Source organism: Astatotilapia calliptera, chromosome 16 (assembly GCF_964374335.1).
Source record: "Astatotilapia calliptera chromosome 16, fAstCal68.1, whole genome shotgun sequence".
NCBI lineage: Eukaryota > Metazoa > Chordata > Actinopteri > Cichliformes > Cichlidae > Astatotilapia > Astatotilapia calliptera.
In genome coordinates, this window is record NC_137437.1 from 19,610,924 (window position 1) to 19,636,557 (window position 25,634).

General features: G+C 42.4%; 1 protein-coding gene across 8 annotated transcripts in view; it reads left to right on the top strand.

Moving 5' to 3' along the window:
* zmp:0000001200 (dedicator of cytokinesis protein 9) overlaps positions 1-25,634 on the top strand; it is a 79,914-nt gene that overhangs the window by 10,099 nt on the left and 44,181 nt on the right. Inside the window, exon 1 of one of the 8 annotated variants that reach the window (XM_080290640.1) lies at positions 15,606-15,869. The exons of 3 other annotated variants lie outside the window; for them this stretch is intronic. In XM_080290640.1, coding sequence (XP_080146766.1) covers positions 15,699-15,869 — 171 coding nt within the window. In that variant the 5' untranslated portion in view covers positions 15,606-15,698. Of the gene's footprint in view, positions 1-15,605; positions 15,870-25,634 lie in introns of those variants that run through there. 4 more of the 8 variants (XM_080290637.1, XM_080290638.1, XM_026144450.2 and 1 more) reach the window with 4 other exon arrangements.

A 25,634-nucleotide genomic window follows, 5' to 3' on the forward strand; every position in this document is an offset into this window, starting at 1 on the left:
GCCGACAATCTATCAAGCGGTGCAGCTCCGTAGCTTACCAAAGTCGTACTCAAACATTTTTGACAGATTGCTGAACGCCGTGTACCACATAAAATCGGTTCGCGGCCACCAAGCACAACCAGAATTCATACATAAGGCGCGCTGTCAACTTTTGAGAGAATGAAAGGATTTTAGGGTTAGCGCGGTTAGCTCGTTAGCGCGGTTAGCTCGTTAGCATGTTTAGCTCGTTAGCACGTTGACGCCGTCCAGCCCCACGCATGGGGCGATGCGCAGTAACTCGTTAACGGAGATTTGCCGTGTCCGTCTTGTCGCTGCCTGCACGTGAAGCGATGGGGTAGGAGGGGGAGTTGTCTTCAGTGAAGGCGAGGCGGAGTAACGTTGCGTAGAGACAAAAGTGGACCAAAGAGAGGCAAACTTGCGGCTCCACAACTATAATTATAACGTAACATAGACTATATCGATATAAAGGATATTGTCACATCTTATATCTCGTATAAAAATATATCGATATGTTTTAAAAACTCGATATATCGCCCAGCTCTAATATATATATATATATATATATATATATATATATATATATATATATATATATATATTAGGGGTGCAACGATACACAAAATTCACAGTTCGGTTCGATGCTTTAGTGTCACGGTACGATATTTTTTCGATACAAAATAAAATGTTCATGCCTTTTTAATTTGTCATTTATTAAAATTATAAATATATATTTTAACTCAAAAGTACAGTTTTTAAATTTAACCCTAACCCTTGTGCGTGTTTTTTTTATTTTGACAGCGAATGCGCACCTGCAGACCACTTCTGTGCACCCCTGGTTATTTAGCTCATCATATCGCAGCCACAGAAATTATTTTGTCCATGAAACCATAAAGCTGCACTTTCTTTTTGCCTTATAGTCTCATTTGTCATAACTTCTCCGTTTTGTGGTAAGCTTTTCTTTGGCTGTCACTTCTTCACCCTGACCTGTCTTATTTGGCTCAGCAGAACTGAAATATAAATCCTGCTGCTTTTACACAAGCACTCACATAAGCTCAGCGATTCTCTGCGCGATCAACCTCTCACATGTTTAAGCTTGCTGCGGGAGATTTCACTTGTCATGTTTGCATAGTAAGCTAACGATTAATAAGACAATGTCAGAGGAATTGGTGCGCAAATTATCATCACTCACCAATCAGTACTGTCGCTCTCTCTATACACAGTTCACGCGATTGCAAAGTGAAAGCAAAAAACAAGCGCAAAGTCAAACGCGATTTCAATATGTCACATATTGACAGTGGCTCACTGATGTCAATGACATAATTACCCAGCTACATTTCCGAAAGAATGCAAAAGCATTGACATATATTTTTCCTTCCTACGATAGGCCGATGGGCAGGGCAGAGATAGATTTTGGTAGCCCGACTGGAAAAATCTCTAGCCCCAGGACGTCGGGCTAGCGATTTTGCGAGCCCTGTATCTGATTGAGGAATCACTCATCTTTGGAAAAGAGAGTTTATTACAGAAAAATGGCTCTTTCCAAAATAAAAGCTATACTATCCGCTTCTTCTGGGCTATATTCTCAGCAGCATAAGGAGAATCATGTGCTAACAGCTGTCTAAATGACTCGGCTAAAGTTAGTAGCATGCTTGTTGTTTTTGTCTTTGCACTAGGATGATGTCGGCGTAAATGTGCAGTCATATTCGTTGTGTTCCCACTAGTGCTTTCATGTTAATCTCGTTGAAATGACCTTAACGCCACAACACGGCAAATCTCCGTTAACGAGCTACCGCCGATCGCCCCGTGCATGGGGCTAGACGGCCAATACGTTAACGAGCTAACTGCGCTAACACACTAGTTCCCACCCATGTAATTGAGCATTGCATGGCACATCCAACATATTGTTTTACTTTAGTCCATGACTCGCTTACCTTCAGTGTCATACGTCACATGAAAACCAAAATAATTCCAAACGCCAGATCTGAATGAGGGTGGGGGAGGTCCATGTTGCAAGGAGAGCTTAACTTCTGTCTTGCTAGCTTGCCCTGCGCTCTTCCTTCTGACTATGCTGTCTGTGTTGAGCGCTCAGTGGATCTGCGCTCGACAGTGCAGCCTAGGCGGAGTAGTCGAACTCAGATTCACTGAGCGCTCAACACAGACAGCATCGTCAGAAGGAAAGTTGATAAAATAAATTACAAATGTTGTATTGTTCGATACATATGCGTACCGAACCGAAAGCACTGTATCGAACGGTTCAATATCGATACGAATATCGTTGCGCCCCTACTATATATGTGTATATATATGTAGAGAGAGATAGAGATATATAGATCTGTCTGTCTATAGATAGATCATAATGCTTAAAATAAGGGGAATGGAAATCAAAGGTGGCTGAACAGTAATTGTTCTAAAATGTCAGGATTTGAGATGGAACGACCCGACATGAACTGAGGTGAAGGTGGCTGATGGACCATTATCTCGTTCCCATCTAGAAATTTATCTCCCACAACCAGGTTAAAAGCTGTCTGAGAGGTCAGGAGGTGATTAATGGGATTTGAAGTTCAAAACAAAGAGCTGGAAAAAAATTGCAAGTCATAGCGTCCCACAGTGTGAGACGCTTCCACCAAGACACAGTGTTTGTGTCGGTGTATACTTATTCTGTCAAAGGCCGAGCGCTTCCATACAAAGTTTTGACAAGCTGTTGGATGTAAAAGGAATGTTAATGAGTTTCTGTAGTTTCCCATTCAGTAAAAAAACATTCCACATGAAACACTGAGTTCCTATTTTTCTTTTTCCTTGTAAAGCTGACATAAGCCTATTGTGCGCTCCCTGCCCACAATAAACAAATGAGTTGTATTTTAAGTGACACATTCACTGAGGTTTGGGGCTGTATTGCTAAACGGTCCTTCATCCTCTGTTATATCAGCTGACATTCACAAAACTGAGAAGGAGGAAAGCCGCACAATAGCTTGAAGACTCAAATGAACGTCTTACACAGTAAGCAGTCATGTGACCTTGATAATGTGTGTTTGGTTGTTCTGTCAAAGCCTGTGTGTTCAGGAGAGAGACCCAGCTCTCCTTCAGGCTTTGTTTTTTTGTTTGCTTCCTGGTTGTTTTCCAGGGGCTTAGCATCAGGAGGCTGGATTGTATTACAGAGTGAGCAGTATGCTGCCACAGTGTGCCTTGCCAGGATGGATAAATAAAGTTAGCTGCATGGTGCTTTATGGAGAAACAGCGGTGCGGCCATGTGCCTGAAGGTCTGTATGTGAACCTGGACCGATTAGAAGAGCGTTGCTCTGTATGAAGTGCTTTAAAACAGACGCTTCTTGTGACGGCAAGCGTTAAACATGCAGGACCGCAGCCCTGTTCTCCACTGTACACACTCCTGCACAGATAAACAGCTCAGTATCCCTGACTTGTCTTAATCTCCCTTTAGACTCTCTACTCTGTCTTAAGAGCAGCAACAACACCCTCCACTTAGAACACTGTGTTGGATTTTCTTCACCCGCTGGACTAATTAGATGTTTCTCAAAATGTGGCATAAGCCTTAAATGACTAAGAAACAGTTTCTGGATGATGTATTCAAATTTAATTGCAGATGTAGCATTCATTTTTTGGAAAAAAGTTATCCCAAGAGAATTCCTAAAGATTGAGGAAAAATGTCAAATCCATCTTAGTTGCCAGGCAGCCGCACTGCTCACTGTGTTATTAACCTAATCCAAAAAGTCTCATAAAATGCTAACAACAGAGAAATAAGCAGTGGCAAATAATGAGATTTGCTTGTCATGAGAGGTCCCGCTGTGTGTGTGTCTGTGTGTGTGGTTGTGTTACTGCAAGATGACAGGGGGCTGTTGCTGAAGGTGGCATAGTCAAGACGCACATATAGCCTGTGAAATAAAGGCTTCAGTAATGCTGACTGTACTACTAATGGTGCAACTAAAAGAGACCCGTATCTCACAACATGTGTTTCCTCTGTCAGGAAGGGTGGGGGCCTCTGAGTGGGGGTGTCAGGGAATAGCTTGATACAGGTGCCAGCAAATGTGAATACAACAGGAAAAAGGCGGTGTGCCATTCCTGGCTTTCCACTCAAGCGGAGCAGGGCTGATAAAGCAGTGATTGCCTTGTTTTAATGGTCTTAGTGACTCAAATGTTGATTATTTTTCTTCTAAAATCACAGTTTATTGCTTTTGTATACTATGCAGTTATTATATGCTGGTGTTTGCATGGAAATAAAGATGTTTACACAGTGCCATGCACAAGATTTGATTGACTTAAACTCACCTTAATTTATACGCAGGGGATTTAACTAAAATACAGTGGGGCAAAAAAGTATTTAGTCAGCCACCGATTGTGCAAGTTCCCCCGCCTAAAATGATGACAGAGGTCAGTAATTTGCACCAGAGGTACACTTCAACTGTGAGAGACAGAATGTGAAAAAAAAATCCAAGAATCCACATGGTAGGATTTGTAAAGAATTTATTCGTAAATCAGGGTGGAAAATAAGTATTTGGTCAATAACAAAAATACAACTCAATACTTTGTAACATAACCTTTGTTGGCAATAACAGAGCTCAAACGTTTACTATAGGTCTTTACCAGGTTTGCACACACAGTAGCTGGTATTTTGGCCCATTCCTCCATGCAGATCTTCTCGAGAGCAGTGATGTTTTGGGGCTGTCGCCGAGCAACACGGACTTTCAACTCCCGCCACAGATTTTCTATGGGGTTGAGGTCTGGAGACTGGCTAGGCCACTCCAGGACTTTCAAATGCTTCTTACGGAGCCCCTCCTTTGTTGCCCGGGCGGTGTGTTTTGGATCATTGTCATGTTGGAAGACCCAGCCTCGTTTCATCTTCAAAGTTCTCACTGATGGAAGGAGGTTTTGGCTCAAAATCTCACGATACATGGCCCCATTCATTCTGTCCTTAACACGGATCAGTCGTCCTGTCCCCTTGGCAGAAAAACAGCCCCATAGCATGATGTTTCCACCCCCATGCTTCACAGTAGGTATGGTGTTCTTGGGATGCAACTCAGTATTCTTCGTCCTCCAAACACGACAAGTTGAGTTTATACCAAAAAGTTCTACTTTGGTTTCATCTGACCACATGACATTCTCCCAATCCTCTGCTGTATCATCCATGTGCTCTCTGGCAAACTTCAGACGGGCCTGGACATGCACTGGCTTCAGCAGCGGAACACGTCTGGCACTGCGGGATTTGATTCCCTGCCGTTGTAGTGTGTTACTGATGGTGACCTTTGTTACTTTGGTCCCAGCTCTCTGCAGGTCATTCACCAGGTCCCCCCGTGTGGTTCTGGGATCTTTGCTCACCGTTCTCATGATCATTTTGACCCCACGGGATGAGATCTTGCGTGGAGCCCCAGATCGAGGGAGATTATCAGTGGTCTTGTATGTCTTCCATTTTCTGATGATTGCTCCCACAGTTGATTTTTTCACACCAAGCTGCTTGCCTATTGTAGATTCACTCTTCCCAGTCTGGTGCAGGTCTACAATACTTTTCCTGGTGTCCTTCGAAAGCTCTTTGGTCTTGGCCATGGCGGAGTTTGGAGTCTGACTGTTTGAGGCTGTGGACAGGTGTCTTTTATACAGATGATGAGTTCAAACAGGTGCCATTCATACAGGTAACGAGTGGGGGACAGAAAAGCTTCTTACAGAAGACGTTACAGGTCTGTGAGAGCCAGAGATTTTCCTTGTTTGAGGTGACCAAATACTTATTTTCCACCCTAATTTACGAATAAATTCTTTACAAATCCTACCATGTGCATTCATGGATTTTTTTTTTTCACATTCTGTCTCTCACAGTTGAAGTGTACCTCTGGTGCAAATTACTGACCTCTGTCATCATTTTAAGTGGGGGAACTTGCACAATCAGTGGCTGACTAAATACTTTTTTGCCCCACTGTATATTGGATAATATGATGTTTGACCATGGCTGTTTGGGGCATAATCTATAATTGTTCGTCGATTTTTATTATATTCTCCGAGTTTGTATAGATCGCATAGATGGATTTGGCCGTTTTGTAGCCATGACTTGTGACAGTTCCTTGCACCAGTTGTTTGTGGCCTTACTGGGCAACTGTGTAGTACAGTAATAAAGCTAAATCCAGTGCCACTGTTTAACTGTGCAGGTGCACGGGCATGCGTTGCTCTCCTTCATCCTCTGTTTCCCTTGATTGTCAGTAGCGCTCATTGAACCAGGCTCAAGAGGATTTCCACTGATTCCAAACAAAGAGCCAAATGGGATTAGCTGATCCTTAAGGGTTCCCAAACTCCTCCATTATCCCTGCCCTGTCTCCCTCCTGCATGTTGCCAAACCGCAAAAGGCTGGCTTTTTCTGAACAGCAGATATGAAAGATTGCCACCTTATTTTTATTTCCTCCCGTTTACATTATTAGTGTTCACAGCTACACGTGTAACTGCAGACCTTTGATTACACTTTCACTTAAACCCTGTATCACGCTCTTCTGCATGTGACCATGGTTACGCTCTCCTCCGAGGGTGCAATGTGTCAATTTCCTGGTATTCTTCGTATTTCTCTCACCTGAGACCTTTTACAACGAGACCAAAAAAACATTAGCAATCACTAACAGCTTCTAAGGGGAGTGTCGACACTCGGGACTCGGCCCATCATGATCTTCTGATCAGTAATCCTGTAGGTGATGCTGTCGTATGTCTGGCTCCATGGCCCACAGCATTATGTTGAAGACCACAGTATAGTGGAAGTTGTACATATAATAAACTAGTTTCTGTTGTAGGTTTTTCGTTAAAGCATCACGGCAGTGTTTGGTAAGTCCACTGTTGAAAGTATTTAATCCACCCTGTCTAAATGGCTTTCACTGAAGGACTTTTGAAAAAAATCTTAGAACAGACCATCTGTTGGAGTTTTCCGCCCTAATGCTGTGTGAGGATATAATTAATTAAATGCTCCAAACAGAAAGAAAACCACCTGGATTAATGATTAATTGCTGTTTGGTCCTTTAAAAAAATTATATAGCTTGTGTAATGCTTAAACTACATGTTAATGAGTAGCGAGGACTGTGTTATCATGAAACTGGCTTTAAAAAAGCTTGTGTTAAGCTGTCTCTTGATCAGAACAAATGCTGGAAATAACAGTCTGGTTATATGTTACAGTGAAAGCCATCAGGATGGCCAAATGGCACATATCAAATGGTTGAAAATTCCCTTAATGGGAACCTGAGGTCATCCAGACTACATGTTATTCCTCCCATAGTTCATATTTTCTATCTGGATCTGCGGTGCAGTCTCAGTCTATAAATGAGCGAGTTTGAAATACTCTGTGTACTGTGAAAGAACAGCATCATTGTCCTGAGGCACAGGGTGATCCGAGCAATACCTCTGACTGGTGCTAAATTCGTGAAGTTTATCCTCAGGTACATTTTCAGAATCCAGACTAAATGACCCATTTAATGATCCGGAAACATTTAAAACAATTCTGAGTCAGTGGTTGTGACAAAGTGTGTCTGTTTCTTCCCGTCATGGCCCGTCATGTCAGGCCAGCATGGGCTTGTTTCAGGAGCAGACAGCTTTCAGCTTTCCTCATGCGTGTCAGAGCCTGACCGTAATGACAGCACTCTGTCTAACATCTCATTCACACCTGGGTGCTGGCCACTTACCTCCCGAGAGGTGTTTAAACTCTAAGTTCACTACGATGCGACATGACCCCATCGGCATTGTTTGGCTCAGTTTGACACGTAGTTCCTCTCGCGTTCCTACCTTAAACTGAAATAACCTGAACGGAAATCAGTCTTGCTCACAGTATCGCAGTATAAGCTGCCAACAGTTCTCATGCTTGTAATTTGGATGAGTTTTAGAGCTGTGTAAACACTGTGACAGCAGGGTTCTTCTAACGCTCGCTTCCTCTTAAGGCAGCACATGGGTCACCTCTTCTTCCTGTGCTGGGAAAGATGATTTTCACTCTGAGGCCCTGGAAATGACGCTTGTGCATCAAACAATGGCTGGTTTATCGTCCCAGTGATCATTACGAGTTCAGGCCATTGCCACTGAAACACTGTATCACACGGCAGCAGTATAATCCTTTTGTGCTTCTTCAATAAAGGAAAATTGTGTCATAATGCACAAGTAACTCATAATTACACAATATTTCCCATCATTCATTAATAATGTGTCTTGAAGGGCTTAAAGTAAATTCAGTTAATCCTATGGGTTTCCATGTTGTATCATCACTTGCCTGTAGGTGGCAGTGACTTCTTTCATACTCTGTTTTGTATCTTTTACCTCTGGACAGAACTTTTCAGTATCCCCTTACAGCATTCCCACACATCTGTGTGATCACAGTTTAATTGGCTTCTTTCTGCCTCCATCTGACGCAGACATGAAGTCAATCTGAAAACAATTTTTTTATCACAAATGCAGCTTTTTTTGTTGCTTTCTTGGACGTGCTTCAGTCGTTCATCATTCGTGTTTGCGTGTTACAAAAACACAAAAAAAACAAAACCTGAAGGCAGCATAAATTATGTTACTTTTTGCCAAGGGTAATTTTAAATATGCAATGTGATCGATTGTGTAAGTCCTTGATACTATAAGTAGCAAGTATTTTGTAATAGGATTGTTCCATGTTGTGTTTTCTGAAGCCAGAACACCGTTGGAAGGACTAAGAGGATGACTGCAGGCCCTGCAGGGCTTTGGCTCTGCTTCAGACCATCTCTGCTGGTGTTGCAGCAAAGGCTGTGAAAGGCACTCACTGGTTGAAGCATACATTAATGATTAACTAAACCAACTGCAGCAAGCCACACTGCAGATCCAGCAGAGCTTCATGGCACTCACGAGTGTAGATGAATGGCATGTGTGGTTGCAGTGTATACTTATTCTGCGCCTGGTGGCTTGACTACAAAGTAAAGGAAGCGGTACCCCTCAGGAAAATGGGTCATTTTCTTCTCCTGGGATAAATAAATGATTCCCAAAATAACAAGAGGAAGGGGATGTGGCCTCTTGTATTTATTTTGCACCATTTTACGGGGGTGAGGATAACCTGGGTGTCAGCTACAGGTCAAAAGGAGACTTTGATTGAATCCAAGTAGTAGTTACATTTTAAAAAAACTAGAAGAAATACTTGCAATACTCTCCCCAGACAATGATTGAAGTCTCTCCCGTTGTCTAAAGCATTTTGTAGGTTGTAGTGTAAACTTAGCATCTAAAAAAGTGAAGTAGTGAGATTCCAGGCTTATCTCTGTAGCCCACCCACATGTGTAACTGTAGGGCAGTACCCATGACTCGCATTGTAAACAAAAACCCTTGAGAAGCTGATTCTAATGTTTACATAGGATGCTTAATATTTCTTAATAGCACTCCTGGCTTCATCCTCCTTCAGTAAAATTGAACTCCTTCCATTTGTGTTGTGAAACTTTGGAGGAAGGCATTACTTTGTCAGAATTTCCACAACACTCAAGCTTTCGGGGGTTTATTGAGTGATGAAGTTTGAACGACAGCGGTGGAGCTAAAGGTGGCTTTGTTCCGACAGGGTTTACACACACACATCAGCAGGAAACAGCCACTTCCCTTTCAGAGTCCCCGAGCAGTTCCAGCTGGGAGGCACTGTGTTTTATCTGCCCTGTCGTGCTGGATTTGTGGGTGATGTCACTGTGGTCCGCTGCGTACTGACTTCGCTCTGGACAAACAAGCATACTGAAACACACATACTCCTCCCTGCAGAGCCCCACAGCACACCCTGGGTATGGAAAAATGGCCAGCTGTGGACTTGACCTTCCAAGTCGAGAGGCTCCTCAGATGAGATGCCAGCTCCACCCGCACTCCCCTCTACTCCTCAGAGCCACGCGGAGACGTTTTTTGTCTTTGTTGTGCATGAGATAGTCCACTCCTGAGTGTGAAAGGGGAACCTCAAGTTTTTACGCTTTGCTGTCCACATGTGCTGGCTTTGATGTGTTTTTTGTTACAATTTGACTGCACCCAAACCTAGCTGTTAACAGCTTGAAATGGCTGTATTGGTACAAATGATGTTATTTTGGGGCGGGTTACTGCAGGCCAGTGATGGCGTCCACATGCAGCAGATGTTGGAAGTGTTTGGTGAGTCCAGCTGGAGGAAAGCAACAGTTGCTTACGAAATCTCAGAGGAAGTGTTGACTGCAACACTAAGAAAGAATAAAAACCATCTGATCTGACATCACAGCAGTCCTACACACACACACGCATTACAGCTAAGCGCCTTGAGGCAACTGTTGTTGGTTCACATTTGCAATAAAGAATTTGATTGGATGACAAACATTACTGTCTATTACAGTTTCTGGCTGACGTTTGCATTCACACTCAGATCCTGACAATTGTAGCCAGCTCACAGTGACTGTTGGGAGAAGGGTAACTGAAGTGACCCGTTGTTCTCATTTCCATCTCTATATTTTTATTCTTGCACTCTACTAGAGTAGCTTTGCAGGATTCACAGTTCAGAATAATCCCTGTTTATCCCATACTGGGCCTTTGTTCAGCTCCCCCGGTTAATCTATGTGAAAGGAGCCATTTTTACAGTTTTAAACCGACTTTCTTCTGTTTTGAAAACAGAAGATTTAACTGGCAGGTGGGAGGCTGTGGTTCTCACCACCATAGCTGTTCACCTGATATGACACGAGTAGCAAAAATGTGTCTAAAATTGAGCATTTACAGCACCCTGAAGCTTTTATTTGAAACTTTGTCCGTGTTTATGAGCGTCCACCAGGCATTAAACGTCTTACAAATCACTCAGTTATGCTTCATATAAAACATGCAGTAACACTTAAAAATAGAATTTGTCCAAGTTCATAACACCATGCCAGGAAGTACAGTCCACTGCAGGGAACTTAAGCAGTGTTGTAACAACAGCAGCAGTAATCAATGACGCTCCACGCAGCGAGCAGTGCTTCAGCCCAGCCCTTATCTGCTGCTGCAGATTTGAGCAGAGCTTCCACATAACACAGAGGATGTTCACACTTGAATATCCATGCACAGACACCCTCTGTGCTCCAGCAGCGTACTCTAACCCCCCCCACCTCAGTCCACCCACTAGTCTCACTGGCTTGCCTGGAGCTCTGACTCATGATTTAGTATGGATGACACAGTCCAACTGTCTACTGCTGGAGGCTACAGGACCACTTCATTTGTGAGCTATAGAGAAGCACAGTACAGATGTCCTCTATGGTATAGGATTGATTATATTAAGACAGTGTGTGTCACAGTGGGTTGGAGTTGTGAACCTCTTTCTTAAAATAAATGATATTGGTTTTTTTACCTAGCAGCTTTTTTTGTGAAGACTGGCAGTACAGAGAAATATTACTACATCTAATGACCCACCGATCCCCTGTTTGACCTTAATAATGTATCGCCCTTACACCGCACTACAATTCTCTTGCACAACGCAGCCCAAAAACATCTTTCTCGAGCAATTTGGGGGCATGTAATCAAATTTTTTTGACTGAAAATCCACAGTCCAAAAAATCCACAGCTTAAAAATGAAGCGCAACAATAAACGAAAACATCACATAACTATATTTAAACCAAAGATTTGCTTGTTTTAATGGGAAAAAGAGCCTTTGAGCTGTTATTTATTATCAGCAAACACACGGTGTGATTGATAACTCATGAATGGGCGTCCTGTTAACTCAAACAACCTCATGGACATAAGTGTTTCATTTATATACTGTTACATATATACTTTGCTCAACAGGAAACTAGTTTGATTCAGGTATTTGGTATTTGGTATTTATTTATTTATTGTCATTGTCAAGAACAATGAAATTGCGTTTGGGGCTTCCATACAACCCAAAAAAAAGAAGAAAATAATAAATACCCCTTAAAACCCAAGTGTACATATTTAACCCAGTGTGACTCCAATGCAATAAGACAATCCTTAGCAATAATGTTCGTAGAAATTCAGACAAAGACCTGAGAAACATGACAAAATACAACAATGCAACCCATTCAATATTATTGTACTGTGAGATATGATATCAGATATGATAGTTATCTATTTAAGAAAGAGGGGGGGGGGGGGCAGGAGGGGGAAGAGAATAAAGATATGATGCACCAATGCAGACCAGTTCATTGCTATTAAGAAGTTGGATATGGTTATTGTCCGTGAGAGGGGGGCAGAGAGTTCAGGAGCCTCACAGCCTGTGGATACAGGCTGTTGGCCAGTCTGGATGTTCTGGCCTGTATAGACCTGTACCTTCTCCCTGAGGGCAGCAGATGGAAAAGGTGGCGCGCAGGGTGATGTTGGTCCCGCAGGATACTGTGCACCCTCCTCAGACAGCGAGTGGGGAAGATATTACTGATCTCTGGCAGACTTGTTCCAATAATTCTGCCAGCTTCTTTCACCACCCGCTGGAGTGCTTGCTGATCGGCCTTGGTGCAGCTGGGGAACCACACTAGAAATCCATACGTCAGAACGCTGCTGATGGCACAGTTGTAGAAGTTCAACATCAGAGATCTGGGAATGTGTGCGCTCCGCAGTCTCCTCAGGTAGTAGAGGCGCTGTTGGGCCTTCCATACAATTGAGGTGATATGGTTGCCCCAGGACAGGTCCTCGGTCACAGTTACCCCCAAGAATTTAAAACTGCTCACCCTCTCCACCGCCTCACTGCCAATGAAGAGAGGCAGATGGTTGTTATGACCCCTCTTCCGGAAATCTACAATGATCTCCTTGGTCTTTTTGGTTTTTAAGACCAAGTTATTGTCGTGGCACCATGACTCTAGTTGTTGCACCTCTGTCCTATAGTTTGTCTCATCATTGTTGGATATAAGTCCGAGCACTGTAGTGTCATCTGCAAACTTAACAATGAGATTGGACGCGCAGGAGGAAATACAGTCATGGGTGAAGAGAGTGTATAGCAGAGGGCTCAGAACACACCCCTGAGGGGCACCGGTGTTGACCACAAGGGTGGAAGAGGTGTTCTTACCCACTCTGACACTCTGTCTACGGTTAGTGAGGAAGTCCACAATCCAGTTGCACAGAGAGGAGTTAAGTCCCAGTTGGTGGAGTTTGGGACGGAGTTTGTATGGCCGGATGGTATTAAAAGCCGAGCTGTAGTCTACAAAGAGGAGCCGTGCATAGGTGTTCCTGTGTTCCAAGTGCTTCAGTAATGTGTGCAGCACTGTGGCGATCGCATCCTCGGTTGACCGGTTCTCCCTGTATGCAAACTGGTGCGAGTCCAGGGATGGTGGAAAAGCAGCTCTGATGTGTTTAATGACCAGTCTCTCCAGGCATTTGGCGGGAATGGGGGTGAGTGCCACAGGTGTTCATTCCTTAAAATGTGCCGCGTGATGCACTAGATTCATTCTTTTTCATCATTTTAAGAAATCCTGCATGCTGTAGTACCTTCGCGCCAAAATTTTTAGCGCCTCAACACAATGTCGTTGCAGACGTGCTCCTACATGCACGGGGACAAAATATTTACAATGACCAGCTGTCACACTTAAACCAATGACCGCTTCTTGCTTGAGCGACATCTTACTGTTGGTGCTCAGTAATAACAGTTCAGTGATGACTGACAGATGGTAGTAAACATCCTTGAGTCGCAACAAAAGTCGACAAAAATAAACAGACACGGCCTCAAAGAGGAGATTTATGACTTTGCAGTTTTAGTAGTTTTACAGCAGATTGCTTCTTGTTATTCCATAAACTAAGCCTAAAATCCCTTCGCTGCAGTGACGGGGGGATGGAGACAGGATCAGACATGTGAGAAAAGGGATAAACCAAAAGAGGAAACGTATTTCCCAACAGATCAATGGGCATAATCATACTCTCGTCCCCTCCCTCCCCTCAGTTTATTTTCTCCCTCGTCTTCCCTCTCTTTTTCCTTCTCTTGCTGAATCCCCTCATCTGGGGGCTCAGCTGTTTTCCCCTGCAGCTCGTCTCATCCTGCACTCGAATGTAGTTCAGTGTGTCAAGCACCACTGAAATATTAACACAGCAGCAAGCAGAAATGCGTGCGAGCATTCGTGGCTTAGTGCACCATCGTGATGTAAGGGAATGCATCCCTCTCTCCAGACGTGTACGTGTGCGATCATTTGTGTTAAAGTGAACTAAAGAACAGATGAAAGTTCATTGCTTAACAGTTTTAATAAAAAAAATCAATGCCACCATGTTTTACTGTTGAGAGAAGCATTAAGCATAATCATACTAAGCGTAGCTGGTGCCAGGGGGACTCGCAGTGTTTGTGTAGCTTTAGGATGTGCACGCCACTTTGACAGTTGACTTTAAGGTCTTAAGGGGTCTTTGAGTGCGACTTAGAGCAGCAGGAAGTGAACAGACAGGATAAATAAACCAAGACAAATACTGCGGTGCTTCCTCGTCTCCTCCCCTCCCAATTCCTTATAATCAGGATGTAAAACACGAGCAAACACAGGAGGCAGATGGGATAATTGTGTAGGCTTTTAATGAGATTTTGTCCCACATGTATAAAATGGCCCAAAGGTAGCACAAGGACTACATAAAACTAAAGATTTGCAAATGTAGAAGCAACAATATTTTGAAAGTGACCTAGAAAAAAATATTTCCTTTCCTGCTTTCATCTTCAGTCTTCCCGATCGCAGTCCAGAGACATTTTAATCAAAGGCCGTTCTAGCAGATGAATCATTCCCTGACATTTTGAAAAAGCCTGTGTATGATCAAATTGTGGGGTTCCATTCCCAGTATTTCTGTGTGTTTGGCAGAGCGGGCAGCTTGTGATCAAGTGCAGCTAATCTTTGGTCAGGAAAGTGCTCCCTATTTGATGTCTTGGCCTAAAAGGCTTAAATCCTCCCATGTCCTCGGTCTGTTTTGGAAATGGAGATTTTTAGGAAGCCTTGAGTCAGGCCACTGGACATTTCAGTGCTTTTTTTCTTTTGTTTATTTAGTGTGTTTGTGTGCGTTAGGCAGGATTTCTTATCATATTTTCAGTTTATTTTGTGGTTTTACTGCAATATCTCTCGCAGACTGTTGTGCATATTATATAGCATCCATTTATGTGATTCATGCGCTTGTTTGGTCTGGGTTTTTTTTAGCTGAACTAAATAAGCATTGAGCCATATTGCTGCTTGCCTAACCATGGAATCAGACTCTCCCTCTGGATATGAAGGACTGCCTTTAGTGTAACCCACTTATTTTTGCTATTACTTGTCTGAATCCCTAAAGGAGTCCCATTTTTGTGGAGTGGAAAATGAAATGGGTTAATTCGTTTTTGGTATGCAAATGTGGGATTGAAAAGAGGAGGCAAAAAAGGATTGGGAAGAATTTGGAAATCCAGAGTGGCTCGGAGGAGATCAAGCAAGTGACTGAATAAGTGAGACAGATGCACGCACGAGCCTGTGTTGCACCGAAGCTCAGCATTGGTTGAAGCTGCAGCAGAGCTCACACAGCATCCTTCATCCCCCCCATCCCTCGTTCTTTGCTCTGCCTCCCTCACTCACTCACTCACTGTATCTCGCCTGCTGACTGAGGTATTTCTACAAGCACAGACTGGGACAGCCTTGACTCTTCTGCGCGAGGTTTGTGTGTAAAGTCTCCAGCTATTCCTCTCCCTGGATCCTTTTCCCATGGACTCTGATGCTCTCTGTGTGGGTGAGAAGTTGCGGATGTGGATGTCAGAGTAATATCATGGACCAGAGGGGAGCAGGAGACAGTGAAGGAAACTGGGTCACTGGCAGGCTCTCCTGACTGATGCCTGTTTGGACCTGGAGGGATGGGGTGCACCACCAGCGCGGTTGTGTTTGATGGGCTGCGTACTGTCCTGGAGAGGAACTGTAGTGGCTACATCTGCAAGGAAGCAGCAGAGCCCACTGGACCGTCTGAGGCTGAGCGAGCACTGAGTCGGAGAGAGTCGCGTGTATTGCCAACACCACGAATACTTAAGGTGTGTGTGTGTCTGTGCACTCTCTCTAACCCAATATAGTAGCTTTTTATTTTTCTACCAACAAAAGCAACACAACTGTTTGTGTATTGAGCAAAAATCCATATGGAAAAAAAAAGCTTACATTATTTATTCATTTTTTTAAATCACTATAATGTTAAATGCCTCAAGGACACAGTAACAAACCTAATATTTATTGATTTATCTAACCATCCAACCCATACCTTTTTTGTTTAGTACTGTGGTATTAAACAGGCCAAAAAATAATCAACAAGCAGCACATTTTATTACAGTCTTATTTTGAAAAGCAGGATGTTTGATGCCCTTTTTTTGTTTTTCAATGAACTGGATCATGGTTTTAGCCAAAATACATTATAAACTAAGATCTCAGCATTAATCCAATCAGAGCGATGGCTAACGTCGCTGAATTTAGTTTTGAAACTCCTTTTAAAGTGGCGCTTCTGTCTACTAAAGCTCTGCTATCATAAAAGTAGTGGTAAGATATGTTTGTAGCGCCTCAGAAGTAATATAACAGGGAGAAAATCAGTATATTCTGACAATATCTAATCAATAACACTTCAGCACTATTTGAATATTTGTAAATCTTGTCAGAGGATGTCCTTTGCTGATTGGCTCTGCTAACATACTGAAGGAATACCTGATATATGACTAATTAAATTATTCAGATGGTAGACTCATTGAAACAAAGCTAAGTTTAACCTTATGGTATTTACACAACCGTTATTTATATTCAGCAGCTACACAAGTACAAAGCACTGTGTTTTGTGTCACATGACATGCACCTATGAAAGTTACCAGTAAAAGTAGGGCAGTAGGAGGGCCGACTGTTGCCTCTTGCTAAGCACTTCACGGGTTAAAGCCTCTGTGAGCAGGGATGGGGGGTGAGGAGGGTAAGGAGGGACAGTGAGCCCTGTGTCTGCTGGAAATCAATCACCGCTCTTCATCTGTGAACCAGCGGGCTTGGCAGGGTTTCTGCTGCTCCGTACCAGCTTGTCTTCTTCTTCTTCTCGTTTGCGTTTACTCACTGCTGTGTGTGTGATGTGTTGTTGGTTCATCGTATCCACAGCAGAGAGCTGAGTGACAGTGGCAGGGAATTGGGTCAAGGGCACGCTTGCTTCTCTTGGCTCCGGAATGGTCTTATCACCCAAACAGGGGCTGTTAATCCTCTGTCAGCATCCACGGGCTTATAATCGATAGTTAAAATGTGCGAGGGATATAATTCAGTCCAGAGTGGAACTGAAACTGACAAAAACTACCTAGCAGAAGCAAAATTCTTAAAACCACACCAACCAGTTCAGTAATGTTAAATATATCACTACTAAAGCTACGCTTACTGCTATTATTAGCAAACAGCTAAATCATCATTCCCCCAACTTGATGAATGACATTCTAAGAAGCTGAAAAACACAATGACCAGGTGACAGGTATTGACAGCTATCATACCTGTTTTGTTTTGACAATTGAAGCGAAAGGAAAAGTTTAAAGGTTTGCAATTCTTTTGAACTCTTTAGAACAGTTTGAATTTCTCTTAAGTTTTTATTTCCTTTTGATTTCATCGCTTTATTTGCTGTAGAGAAAACACAAACCAGGCAAGCTTTTTGTTTGGATTACTTTAAAAAGTGTACCGTAGCAGTCGTAACCTTTTACTCCCTTCTTAGTTTTCATATGAGCCTTGGCCTTATTATTATCTTCTTACAAAAATGTCTAAAACTGGGCAGGATGTGTGCTGCTTTGGGAACTGTTTGCACCTTTTTAATCCATTAAGCCCGGTTATAAAAAGACACAAGCCATTATGTTTGCCCTTTTAATTCCTTCTGATTGCAGCAGGTTATCACTTCTGGGCATTTTAAACATAGATGTTAAGCCAAGCGTGCATTCAGCTAGTTGCAGACAATCCTAGACGAAGCTGACTATGGGAAGCTGTCCGTGAGCCGCTTAATGTCTGGAGACATTGCCCGTTTACCGCTTTGTTGATTCACTCGCTGATTACAACAGCTCAGCCTTTTCCTTCCTCGTGAAAGCTCTCGTATCGTTCTCCTTCAAAGAAAAGTCGCAGATATGAGATCATGTGTGGGCTCCTGCGCAATGGTAATTTTTTTTGTCTTGTTGTTTTTGAGAAAGCCTTGCTGTCACGTGGTTGACTCACTCAGTAACAGAAGCACTTGAAGTGATGGAAAAAGAAAAACTGGTGAAAGATGATAGTACCTTTTGTCCACATCTGTTTTGGGACTCCCACTCCCAACATAAGATCTGTGATGGTCTGTTTCCAATGACCTTTGCCAAATGGGTACATGTTTATACATTCCTTGTGTTAAGGAGTTAAAATACCAAACAGAGCCTGCATGACATCATCCAGAAGTTGTTCAGATTAAGTCAGTTAAATAGATTCAATCCCTTGACTTCTCTTTGATATTTACCCACACATTATGTTCACCCGTCACACCCCTCCTGACCACACTGGGCAAACGCTACGATCAGTCTCTTTGTAGTTTTGGTGTTTGATGCATGTACAGGAAAACAACAACACCACATCTGCTTTTCTTAGTGATTGCTTCCTACTTTCGAGACATGTCAGCCTTACTTGCATCATTCCTCGCACCACCAGTGCATGTGTTCAGTGTTTATGTTGCTCACTTGGTGACTGATACATGGGATACATTGTCTGCAGCACTCAGGCTCATGTGCTTTAAAGGCATTCTGGCAACAGTAGTTTGATTTTCCCAGAGATGTAAAAGCAGCTTTATTCGTATTCAATACTGTTAGTTACATTTAAGGCTCGTTCATCAATAAAGCAATTTTGCTCTCTGTCTCTAATAGCTGCATTATTCCCGAGTGCATTCCTGTAATGTAAAGTGAGACTTTTTTATTTTCTAGCTCTGCTGCAGACTCTTTGCCTCATGATTGCATCCTGTTATTTTCAATACCATTGTTTCCCACATCCTACTGCTGTGATGTTATTAACAGAGACTGCATACACAGTACAGCATCTTTATTACCTCTGGTTTAGTCAACAGTACAGGACCGTGTGGAGAAGTGACCGAAAACAGAGCAGAGAGGGGTGGGTGCTTGAGCTGCCGCTGTAGTGGAGCGCTGTGTTTTTGCTACAATACATTCCAGGTTACGCCCTGTTTTGCTTTAGCTCAGACGCTGCTTGCATCAAACCTTTGTTACGCAACCGAGAAGTCCAGTCATAGTCACGTCCAGGGTGGGGATCACAGCTTGATATATGTGGGTAATTGCTTAATATTTTAACCTATTCTAATATTAGTCATTTCCTCCCTTTTGTTTCTTTTATTACCAGACAAAGAGAAAAATTGAAGCCCAGGATGGACATCTGATGATTGTCCAGATCCTTGAATATACAATTTTACAACTTCCATTGTGAATCATATCATGCAAAAACATTGTAATAAAATATAATTTATTCGATGTGTAATGATACATAAGTGGATTACATCATTTAGGTCAAGATTAAGTGCCATATTGGACTTCAAATTCATTTTGTCTGTCTTGCCTCCCAGTTCTGTCATGAAATGGTTTGATAATGACGCAAAGCGAAACCAAACGAAATTTCTAAGCGTTTCCAGAAAACAAGAGAAAACCCTGATAGAGAATAAGAGGACATTTTCCCTGACTGTTTCCAACACGGCTCACAGCTCCGATTTGTTTACATTTTTTTTTTTTAGTTAGATTTTTTTTATTCCTGAGCATTCATTTCAGGTCCACAGGTACAGCAACAAAGTGTGAGTCGTCAACAAACAGTCTTCTTTTTGTACATTTATGCCGTCAGTTTATTCGCACTCACAGGAGGGCGTATGAAATTGTATTTGATCAGAATACACTTCCCAAAATATCCTTTGAGTGTTCTTCTGGCAACTTCAGTGTTTGTTCTGCTACTAAAAAGGCCTCAGCGGGCCTTCCTGCTTAGACCCAGTGCCAGCTTGCCCCAAAGAAATATGTTTGTAATCGTTTCCACGGAATTTGATTTAAGCACCAAGCCAAAAAATGTGAGTGCTGTGCCACGCCAGCATGTCCTCAATAAGTTAGATTGCTGAGATATCTAGGAGGATTCAAAAAGTCGAGCATCTACTGCATTACTCTTCTTTTCTTTATCCGTGTGTGTTTTTAGTGGAGCGGGACGTATAGTCATACAAATGTGTGCTAATATTTGAGTTTACTCGATTTACTCATGTACTAAACTGTAAATGAGTAAAGCTGTAGATGGACACAGTATAAATTGAAGAATGTGATACAGTAAAGACTTTTACTGGCTCCAGGACTGCAGTTGGAAGACTGAGAGGGGTCAATTATACTGCAGAGCAGAGCTTGCATCGATACCAAAATCAATACCAATATTTGGTAATTAAAAAAGTCCAATATATTCTCCAATACTTTTCGTTTTCTTTCAAACACATGAAACATAAATGCATTTCAATATCATTTGTTTGCGGCGTTCCGTGCACCTGTTGCTGAGCAACAGGACATCAACACTCATTCAACATGTTTGACTGGTGTTTCTCCCACCTCTTCTTTACCTTTTTTTTTAAATTAACTATTAGCTATTAGAAATCTAGATAATATTGGCTGACTATATCAGTGAGGGTCAATATATTGGTCAGGATCAACTCTAGAGAGCATCTCAACTGATTCTCTGCTTTTGGTAAAGACTCAGTTAAACATGCAGCTCAATGGGGAAGTTCCTAATGCAAGTTTTCTGGAAAGTACCTTCCACCTATATGCACAATATTTACTTTGTATAGGAATCGGGATATATGTTAAAGTGAAGCTCATATCAGGTCCTGCATAAAGAGCTTCTCTGTCAACTCTCATTATTCTGGCCAAACATTCAATCAATATGCAGCACAAAGACACCAGTCATCTGGTGTCTTTTTTCTTTCTTTCAGTATTACCAGAGAGCTACCCTCGGGTTCTTTAGGTAATGGTTAAAGTAAGAGGTCAAAGTAAAGGGAAACTTTTACCCAGCAGTTATATACTTATACTGCACCATACTATTCTCGGACACGTGACAAGCAAGAATTGCCCAAGTGTAGTTAGAAAGCCCTGAAGGAAATCCCCATAACATCTCCATGCCTTTTGTCTTCCTAAAGTTCAGAACTTTAAGATATTCACTGTAAATAAATAAGGCCTTTTTTAGGCAATAGAAAAATGGCATTTCAGCAGTGTTTAGGCTTATACCACTATTTTTGCTTAAAATATTTAATTGATTGATTTTTATTTATTCGTTCTTAATAAATTCTCTCAGTTTGTGTTAATATGAAAAAAATATTAACACCTCTTCACCCATTTTCACCAGCCATCATTTCAGCTACCTGTGGAAAGCTGAATGCACTATGCCTTAAATGGGCAGGGTGCAATCAGCTTTAATTTCATAAGGATAAGTTATAGCAATAAACTTGCCTGTTTAATATCCTGTTATTGATTTAGATCGAATTACCTACACAAGTGTGTCCCATGTAACCCTTTGAAGGAAGCAGCTGCTCTCTCTCTTTCTCTTTAAACTGAGGCGCAGGCGTGAAACCATAACATCCACTCCTGCGGTGGCCCACCAGAGGAATCTGTAGGTGGAGCCCACTCCTGGGTGGGTTGAGAGGGGCTGCTTCATGCTGGAATCCCCCTTAAGCAGTTGCATCAACAAGCAGGGAGACAGAAGCTGGACCTAATCTGTCATCTGTGATTACAGCTACTGTCTCGGCTGTAGTCATGTACTGGAAGCAGGAGGGCAAAAAAAAAAAAAAAAAAAAAGAACATTTAAGTGACTAATAACTCTGTCATATTGGCTGATACAGCTGATTCATGTCCTGCTCAGTCTTACGTCTTCAAAAAGGTGGCAAAGATTTGTAAATGTTGCTTCTGGAGTCCTGCTACAATCTTTAGGGTTTGGGTTCAGCCTGGAAACTCATCTTTAACCTTTGAAAAGAAAACTTGATCAGGCTTATTATTAATGTGCCACTAAAGTGCCTCATTGTTGTGTCACTCACTCTGGGCTTTTGATGAATTTGAACCCAGCTCTTATTTCAGCTGTCCCACATAAGGCGTGGATTGTGCCTGACCACACTGTAATTCTTGAGGAATGTGTATCTTTTCTTTTCTTAACCCTTTGTTGCTGTGCAGGTGGATAGTGTGGGGTCATATAGCTTCATTGTATGTGTGTGTGGGTGAGAGGGTGTTTAACTCCCCCAGGCTGCACAGCTGAGTGTAGGAGGGGCCATCTCTTCAGCCTGGGTGTGAGTCCACTGCTTTCAGTCAGAGCAGCCGTAGCTTGGAGTGAGCTAGGGACTGAAAAGGGAGATATACAAACTTTTTCCAGTGCAAAGATTTTTCTCTACCTGATATGCTGGCTTGCAACTTCTCTTTGGGATCTGTCTTGGAAATATCTTACCACAAGTGTTGACAATGCAAGGAAGGGCTAGTAAAACTCCAAAAAAGGAGCTGGTCATTGAGAGTCCACAGCAGTACAAGAGGTTGGTTGCAGCTGAGCCTGAGGTAGATCCAGTGCCACAGGTGGTGGTAAGTCATTCAAGTAATTCACATAGAGATGTGAGACTTTTTGGTTTACATTTAAAAAGAAAAAAGAAAATCAGTACTGACGTGTCAAATTTGCTCTGATCCTTGAGAAAGTAAGTCGTGTAAAGGTTAAGCTCAGCCATAAAGTGCCAAAAGCAGGTGTCATGTGAGCGTTTGTGCTGGTTCACTCTCTCGCCTCCTTTCATAGAAACAGTGCTGCCAGCTCACATTTCAAATTTGCAGTGTTAGCACCAGCACGGGGGAAGGTTGAACTTTATTAGCACTTTACTACCTGGGCGAATACATCGCAGGTCCCTCGACTTTATTCTCAAAGATTGCTTTGGCTCGTAAAATGTTTTATTTGGCGCAAAAGTCAGCGACCGCGACAGTGATCATTTCCTGCCCTTTAACGAAGGTGTCCAGTGGTCAGGCCCTCTGCAGAGTCAACCAAACAGTCAGTGACTAGACTGAGAGGCACTACGCAGCACCATTGTTTCAGGCTGTGTGAGGGTGCAGTGATGTGGAGGAGTGGGAGATGCAGATAAACAGCTGCCCAATTGCTGTAGAGAGGGAGTGGAAGGGATGGCTTCATGGGCGTCTGCTTTCTGTTCTTACAGGGTTGGCTCGCCTGTTTGCTGACTTGAGTTTACAGCTGTTGAATATACAGTCTGCACGTTTCTGCTTGGGTGTGTAGACAACCAAGAAATATAACTGGAGCTTCAGTATTTTCTGATTGACAGTGAAACGTTACCGTTAGTCTTGAAGGCATTTGTTCAACAGGTGATTTCAAATACCTTCTTAAAGGACTAATTTGACAATAAGTGTAAATTTGGAGCTATGTATCGACTCTGGTCAGCACTGTGGGTTGAGAGAATGACAGAGCTTTTGCGCTCAGTGCTGAGTGCACTGTGTGGTTGACCACTTTGGGTCACTGACAAAGCAATGTGGAGGCACCCAGAGGAGTTTGGAGGGAATCAGCAGCACTTGAGTGGGTTCAGATATCCATTACTGGTGAGAAAAGGGGCACCATCACTAAAACGGGGTCAAATCTTTCAGCACATACTTTATTTAAATGTAGTTACTACCACATCTTTACTAGCTTGGTTTTGACCATACAGCAGAGGCTTCATTAGGTTATTTCTAGTATATATTTGGTTTGTTTTTGGCATCTTTCAGCCTCAGATTGCTCACTTGTTCACTTTTTCTGTACTAGCTTAAACCCTCCGTTCCAAAAGTCTCAAACTTATGGCAGAACTTCCCTGACAAACAGTCCTGGTGTGTTGATGACATCACTGTGATAGGAGTGGCACATGGAAATTGAAAAATATTTCTCCACAGCATTGCTTCAATACATTGTGGTCTACAGGTATTTGTTTTCGCACAGCTTGCTTAAGGTACAGCCAGCATTTTATTTGGCTTGAGGTCTGGACTTTGACTGGAACACCTTGATTTTTTTCCTTCGAAATGCTTCAAATCAGCAAACTGCCCAAACGTCTGCTTTTATAGAGGTGCTCTCACTTGCTGACAATGGAGTGCATTTGAGCAGCAGCACCTGGCTGCTACTGACCTTGTTATTTCATGTTGAAGCACTAAGGGTATCTTTAGTTTGTCACAAGGTTTGGCTGTATTTAGCAAAAACCAAAAACAAAGACTAACATGGTGACGTGGTAAAACCTCAGACTTGAAAGAGGTTATACTTCTTTTTTTCTTTTTTACCATGATCACACTGTTAAAACTGGATTTACGTCTCTTGCCTGCTCATCATTTGTTTTCTAAGATTGCTCATCATATATAAACACTGTCAGAATGTGCTTATGTTCCATTTTCACTTAAAAAAAGGGGAAATTTTAGTTTGTTTTGCTATTAAATAGCTTATTGTATATTGATTTTACTCATGTAAGATCAGATCAGGCCATTTGTTGCCTATAAAGTAGAATGGCCCCTCTGCTCCAGAGTATCCATTGCAGGTGTTTGGTTTAGTCAAACCTGATTCATTGTGTTTTGGGTTTTTTTTCCCCCAGGTCATTGCTTAATAATGATAGTATAGGTGTGTTTGCCTGACATTCCTAAGACTTCATCTTCTAGAGGATCTCAGATTGTTTGTGGAGATATGGAGATTTTAGGCGTCGAATTAAGTAAGACATACACGTATTTATCTTATCTTTCCATAAATTCTTTCCTGGCTTACATCTAGAAATCTCTCCATCCATCAATTTTTTTCTGTTCTAAGGGGAGCACAGTTTATTAAAGTTCAACTGCAGATAATTGTATATTTGTGTTTAAATAAAACGTGGAGAAGAAGTTGTCTGGTATGTCACAACCTGCTTCAGCTGACAGACATGGTGGCACCATCTCTGCTCTCCTATTCCCTCCCTGTCCTTGAAACTGATACAAGGTCCTGCCCCCTCTGTCCTCGCTCTACTCTGTTACTAACAAAGGTTACTACATAGCAGCATAGATTCAGGCAGGTCTACATGCATGACTCCCCCATCTGAGATCATGCTAACATTATCAGTCCCAGATGTGGGAGGAATGAGTGAGCAGTGCTGTCGCTCAGCCCTGAAGTCTGCTGATCTGTCACTGCTTGTTTTTCACTTTGCTCGTTGTTGGATTTATCCTCCCATCCCAACAGATAAAAGCGTTGACAGCTTGCCTTCATTGCTTTATGTCGTAGACAAAAATTACAATGTCCTGTATGTTGTCCAGATGGAGTGTAGTATGATGTGTGCCATCGTAAAGAGTTGAGCTCATTGAGACCCTCCTTATCCGTGAAGCAGATGCACTTTCTCTGGGCAGATGGAGCCCTGATTGACTTGTCACTGTGCATCTAACAGAAAACATGTCCTATTGTGCCCTGTCACACGGCTGGATAAATCCAAGTCTGTTGACTGTGATCTCTTCTCCTGCACATGCTTATTTAAAGTGCATTCCTGTTAGTTATGGTTTACCAGCTTTGTTTTTTATTTTGTTGCTTATTCATCAAGATCCCCCACTATGTAAGTGTAAGCATCATCACATAGGTTAACCACACACCAAACTGCCTTTGTTTGAAAGTCTTTTCTTTGCTCGCACCGAATGCACATCTTTTTTTTAAAAAATATTCTGTGCTAAAAATGGGCAGTTTTTATTCAGAAGTTTGCTCCTATATCTGATCTCTACAAACGCAATAATAAATTGATATGTCCTTTGAAACCAATTTATGCCTGTCGTCAAGTTTCATTT